The 6661-nt window shown below is 42.7% G+C and overlaps 1 protein-coding gene across 1 annotated transcript in view; it reads left to right on the plus strand.

Moving 5' to 3' along the window:
• Positions 1-6661, plus strand: part of LOC102382681 (ADAMTS-like protein 1) — a 211481-nt gene that overhangs the window by 40752 nt on the left and 164068 nt on the right. Inside the window, exons 6-7 of the mRNA XM_006035591.3 lie at positions 954-1101; positions 5521-5605. Of these exons, the coding sequence (XP_006035653.2) occupies positions 954-1101; positions 5521-5605 (233 nt within the window). The remainder of the gene's footprint in view (positions 1-953; positions 1102-5520; positions 5606-6661) is intronic.

The raw sequence follows: 6661 nt of genomic DNA on the forward strand, positions 1-6661 counted from the left end.
CACCCCTCTAACCTGTCTAGGTCCGATTGCAGCCTATTCCTCCCTTCTAGCGTGCCCACTTCCCCCCACATCTTAGTGTTGTCTGCAAATTTGAACAGGGTGCTTTTTACCCCCTCGTCCAAGTCGCTGATGAAGATGTTGAACAGTGCGGGCCCGAGGACCGAGCCTCACAGAACCCCACTGCCCACATCCCTCCAGGTTGAATAAGATCTGTCCACCACCACTCTCTGGGTGCCGCCCTCCAGCCAGTTAGCGACCCATTTGACTGTGTAGGTGTCGACGCCACAGTCCCCTAGTTTTTTAATGAGAATGGGGTGAGAGACAGTGTCGAAGGCCTTCCTAAAGTCCAGAAAAGCTACGTCCACTGCTACACCTGCGTCTAAGGCTTTTGTGACCTGATCATAGAAGGCCACCAGGTTGGTCTGACAGGACCTGCCTCTAATGAACCCATGTTGGTTGCCCCTAAGCATAATCTCCCCTGCTGGCCCCTCGCGGACATGTGCCAGGATAATTCTCTCAAAAAGCATACCCAGGATCGAGGTGTTACATCCATTAACCCGTAAGTTCTAGTACCTAGTGCAAGTGGAAGAGAAGTAGCCATAGCTGAAAATGACAAGATGTTAGTAAGTAAGTCCAATATGGAATTAATGGCCAGAGGCCAAGTAGCCACTGCTGAGAGTGGTATTGGAGTGATACTAAGCGAAACTCAGTAGCCATATGTCTAAAGCAAGCTGTGCAAAACAGAAAGGAAGAAACAGCAACTGTTGGTCAGCTTTTCTTAACTGGTCAGTACCAAATAACACGACTGATCTATCATCTATGTGACCTGTTTCTGCTCTAAATTTTGCCCCTTACTTCTAACACATTATTCTTGTATACAATATTTTTCCTTCGGGGATTTTTTTTTTGTATTTACTGCATATATGAGATTCTGTGCTTTTTCTTTCTTTCAGTGCACTGTAACATGTGGACAGGGGCTTAGATACCGTGTAGTTCTGTGCATTGATCACAGAGGGCTGCACACAGGAGGCTGCAGCCCAAAATCAAAGCCTCACATAAAGGAAGAATGCATCGTACCCACTCCTTGCTATAAACCCAAAGGTAGGGCTCTTCCACATAAAAGAAATGATTTTGCTTCTTGGTATCTTAACTACACTTTCCTGAGTTCACCTGAATGCAGTAATTTATGAACTGCTACCACCAGACTCTGCCATTACTGCACCAGTCACTGGTATCCTGTAGCTCTTTAATAGGCTCCTGGTTTGGTATTGTCAGCTGTGGACTCAGCAACCTAGGGCACCTATGCATGTGATGGACCTCTGCTCTGACACGTGCTAATTAGCACGTGTTGGAGCAGACTCAATTAATTGAATCTACTGTAAGTCTGCAGGAGCATGTTAATTAACGTGCTCCAGCAGCCTCTGCATCACGTGTATTCAGTGTCCCCATGTTTCAGATTGGCTTCTGCTGCCATTTTGAAGCGCAGAACACTGAATACACGTGACGTGGAGTCTGCTCAGAGCCACTCTAATTAAAGCCCCTCTCCCCCCACCACCCTAGAGCACATGTATAGTAGGGGTATGTGAAGCAGGCCCTGTTCTATTTGGATTCAGATTCGGCCCAAATCGGGGACAGTAATTTGATTAATTGATTCAGCTCACTGTCCCTGATTTGATTTGGCCGAATCTGAATCTGAAGATTCGATGCTGAATCGGAGAATCAGTGATTCAGACACAGACACAGCTTTAAATGTTTTTTCTACATATCTCGAGGTACCAGGCGCAGCTCATGAACACTGCAATGCTGGGGCAGATGGAGCATCCCATGGGAGCATGGGGGGCCCCCAGCATGCTCGTTGGCAAACCTGGAAGTGGACTGGAAGTGCTTCTGGTCCACTTCCATGTCTGCTGCTGAGTGCACTGGGGAGCCCCCCATGCTTCTGTGGGACACTCCATGTGCCCCAGCATCGCATCATTTATGAGCCGCTTGCTATCCAGAGGTATGTAGAGAATCACCGAATCTTTCCGATTCTCTCTGAACCAATTCAGAAAGTTCCAGTTCAATTCAGAGAGATTAAAGGGTCCTCTGATTCAATTCTGATTCGGAGATTCGGCCACCAAATCGGGCCGAATCTCCACCAAATCGAATCGGGCACTGAAGCTTCACACAGCCTAATGTATAGACACCCCTAGAGAGGAAGCCCAGATTCATCTGTGGTGTATGTGGATGTAGCTTCACCAGCTGAGTTACATTGTGGCTGTAGCACTGCTAATGGAAGATAATATTTAAAATGATCATTCCGATCATAATAAAGAATGGAATTAATTACAATACTGATGTAGTATCAGAGCAGCTTCCATTATATATCATATAATGTAACACTGAGTGGTTCATTCTTTCTTTCATCTCCTCACCAAAGGAGAACCATACATGCCATGTGGTGTTTTCATCTGAAGACCTTTTTTTTTTTTGTTTGGTTTTAAATGTAAACTGCTTCAGCTTCAATGCTTCCATATGTATCAGGTGGTGCAATTTGTAGCCCCATGTTTCTGTGGCCTTGAATGTTGCTAGAGATCGATCCAAAAAGATATGATTTATTTAACAAGCCTAACATTATTATAGCCAATGTCTACAGAAAAACATGTATCTTCTGTCCAATACTTCCTCCTACCTTACCATTGCTTTTTGAAGCAGGGTTAACACAGGGCAGAAAAACAGTGATTCCATCTGTTTGACCCAGTAAAACAGAAAATAGAGAACAAATCTTTTAATGTTCTCTGTATGAAATAGAAGGGCAAACAGCAGTTATAACTTAACTTTTTGAAACCCTAGCCTGCAGCTCCTCGTCTTCCTCTCTTCTCCCCCTTCCCTTCCTGCAGACAACACTAGAGTTGGGGGACGGGAAGAGGACAGGGAGCAGGGGGAGAGCTGGAGGAGAGAAGCTTTAGGCAAGCTTCTCTGCTCAATCAACTCCAAAGGGTAGCTGCATCTCTCCTCCCCTTGCCCCCCCGCCCCAACCCAAGAGGTAAACAGCATTATGTAAAACACCATGAGTTAGAGCAGGGGCCTGGGCATCTGTCAGTGCTCATTGTGTACAAAACTAATAGAGGGTCATTTGGTACATTTCAGGGATAGGTACAGACATTCAAAAAGCCCAAGACAGAATGGATCTAAGTTATGTGGTGTTCTGTAATCTGTGTAGTTTAGATTGGTAGCAAGCAGAACACATATTCGCCCTTTGGTTGTGCGAAGACCACCTAATCTTAGACCAGGTTCCACCATTTTTATACCAGTTTGTGTGTGCTGAACTTCTGTGCTGTTATGAGTTTAGACTGGTAGAAGTCTGTATCTGGCCCAGAGTGTGTGTAACTGGAATAACGGTTCTTAATATTAGAAGACAATGCAGTGCTCCTCTTGTCAGTTGTGTTGAATAACACATTCTAAGAGTTTGTACCATGTTAAAAACAGAAATCTGTTACTAAAAGGTGATCTTTTCTTTTATCTCTAAAATCTTAGCTTCTTCATTGAATTACATTAGGAATTTATTTTGTTTCCTTATATGTCAAATCACACCCCTAATATAGTAGTTCACTTCATAATTTAAATTATTGGAATTACTCTACCTCCATCTCTTCCCACATCCACACCCCAAAATGAAAACTTATAAAAAAGTCATTTTGCAGTTAGCTGCATAAAGGAGTATATTTTGCATTTTGCAAGAAGCTGCATTAAAAAAAAAAAGCAAAGTAATAATTTCTGGCTTTCCAAAGCCTGTAAAATAAGCTGTACAGTGTATAAATAGACATCTCTCTTACATTTTTGGATAACAAATGTAGCAAAATGCAGATTAAACTAAGAGCTGTTTTGGCATATATTCATCCTTATACAGCACCAGTAAATATAGGAGAAAAGGATCCTAGCTAGTTATTTCTGGTAATGAAGGCATAACAACTCTACTGCTCTCCTCTTCCCTCCCAGCCACTAATTTACTCCCAGGATCCTTTGCATTTACTTGTCTGCTTGCATTGCTTGCAGTAGCTAAGAAGTGACACTGCAAATTATGATCCTTATAAATTGCTAATATTGCTCCTGGCAGTTGAGGTAGTGTCATATAAAATTTCTAGTACTGCATGCACCAACTACCTGAAAATTCTCATTCCTTTCAGGTCAAATTAATCCTTAGCTGTAGGCCAGCACAAGTGGTGTTGTAGGCTGGCATTACTGAATCTAGAAGGCTTAAATGGGACTGAAGTGGTAAAGAGGCCTGACCCTGGTTCTCATCCTTTGTATTCGACTGCTTCAATTGTGTTGCATGCTATTTTTTTCTAATGCTGACCAAAAATACTCAGTAGAAATTCAGAGGTGATTTGGAAGAGTATTTGCTTTCAGTTCATACCAATGTAAAGCCAGAGCAGTTCTATTGAGTCAGCACAGATTGTCCAAGGTAATGCCACTGTGAAAACAGAATTTAGCTCTCAGTGTGGACTTTTTTCCTCCCCAAAACAGCTTCTTATATTTTATGCAGATCGTGGAGGGGGGAGGGCAGGGAGGGAAAGCAGCTGTTCTGTTTTCCATCAAAAATGACAGATAAAGTATCCAACTCATTCTTTAAATCCACACAGTTGATGAATTGATAAGCTTAAAGGCAAAGAACATCACTGAACTATTTTATTTCGGTTTTCTCTCATTCTTGTGGTATCACTCATCAGACCTGGATTTTCTTCAATGTTATAATCTATCAAAAGTGAGTTTAATATGCCTTATGAGGCTGTAACACTTAAAGGTAGATATGGTTTTGGACACTTGACCAATGCAGTGTTAATGATGGTCTATTACGGAGTCAATATGGATTTCTGGGGATTATTTTTTTGTCCTCTGCTGAAAATAGTTTTGGGGTGAAGGCCAGCACAAGGACTTATGCATCATATAAGCCTCAACTAGGCATTAATTTTGAGAGCTTACATGAGGTTTAAGTGCTGCCAGCCCCCCACACAACATGGAACTTCCTCCTTTGTGACTTGTGGAAATGAATTTGATGTAATGCACTACACAATGATTTATTTCTAAATGGTAGGGAGAAGGACTGGAGGCTCAATGTATTTTGCAAATTCAGAAAAACAAAAGCCATAATATGCAGCTCAAAATATTCAGATTCTACAAAATTACTTAAAATTGGTTTTCCCCTTTGATTTTCAAAATGAATGGTTTCACAAGCCAACTTGGATGTGAATATTTTTGAAAAAAATGCTTTGCTGAAATGTTCACCTGCATAGACTATACGTGTAATTAGCCAAGCTCTTTCTAGAAATGTAAAAGCAAAAGCTCTCTTATTGACCATATTTCTTCAAATATTGCATACTCCAAGAAACAGCAGTCTCTCACCCTTTCCCTCTTCTCTGCTGCTCACCCTGCACGTGTACAATTGTAAATGCAGGCACATTCACTTACAGGAATGATGCCCGTATCTGTAGAATTGTTCCTGCATGTTTTCTGTTTTCATGTACTTTGTATGTTCCATAGAGAAACTTCCTGTAGAAGCAAAGCTGCCATGGTATAAACAGGCTCAAGAGTTGGAAGAAGGAGCTGTGGTGTCTGAAGAACCATCGTAAGTCTTAAACCATAATTCATTGAACACAGCCTATCATGAGGTTGAAACTCAAAGCCTACACTGAATCATCATTCTACCTTAAAATAGCATGCGATTCTTTCCTTAGGTTATGAAGGACTTATCCAAACTCCCACTAAAGCCAGTGGACTTCATTGAAGGTTGTGTCAATTTTCAGCTAAGTTGGAGAAATTGAGTTCAGGACTTGACTCAGTCCCATCACCCTTCCAGGGGTTCTCCTATGTTTGCAGTAGCATAAGGATGGGTGGGTGAGTGGGGCAGGAGCCCTAAGCACTGCCTAAAGGTGGTGCCTCACTGCACCTTCCTGGCAGTGGCTCTGGTTCTGGCTCTGGCTCTAGCTGTGGGGAGGGCAAAGTGGCAGCAGCGGTAGGAGTAGTGGCCAGAGATGTGCCGCTGTTGGGGGTGATATTTAAATGGCTGCTTAACATATATGTCACTGGCAAAAACAGGAGGCAACATCCTGCTTTCCTCCACCCACCCCCACACACAGAGGAGTTATGCTTTTGCCTGTCTATCTCCCAAGACCATTTATAGTTCTTCCTCTTATCACCTAAGCAATCTAGATCCTGGTGAATACTCTGTTTCCTAGGGAACAGGTAGTGTCCTTGCACCCCACTGCAGGGCTATCTGGATGGCAGTTTTGACTACATCCACAAGTGAAAAGTTAACAGGTTTTGGGAAGGGAGGTATCTCTACCTTTTTCTGTCCCAGCTGTGTCGTGTCCGTGTCCCCCACCCCCCCCCGCCCCAATTTTTTAAAGCCTGTGTGCGCTTATGCTACCCATTTGGAAAAATCAGTAAAGTACAGAAAAGCCATCATTTATAGCAAGTACAGCAAAGTAAATTAAAACTGCATTGGTTGAGTGCTACAAACAGTATGAAAAAGTGGAATAAAAACACTTCTCAGATGCAGGGCTCACCTTTCAGGTACAAAGGATGGAAGTTTTAAATGGACCAAAATTGCAGAAATCTGCTACAACTAAACTACTACATGCTGCACAAGTCAATATTTTGCTTGACTGCTTGCTTGCAGGAA

Source organism: Alligator sinensis, unplaced genomic scaffold, assembly GCF_000455745.1.
Source record: "Alligator sinensis unplaced genomic scaffold, ASM45574v1 scaffold59_3, whole genome shotgun sequence".
In the NCBI taxonomy this organism is placed as follows: domain Eukaryota; kingdom Metazoa; phylum Chordata; order Crocodylia; family Alligatoridae; genus Alligator; species Alligator sinensis.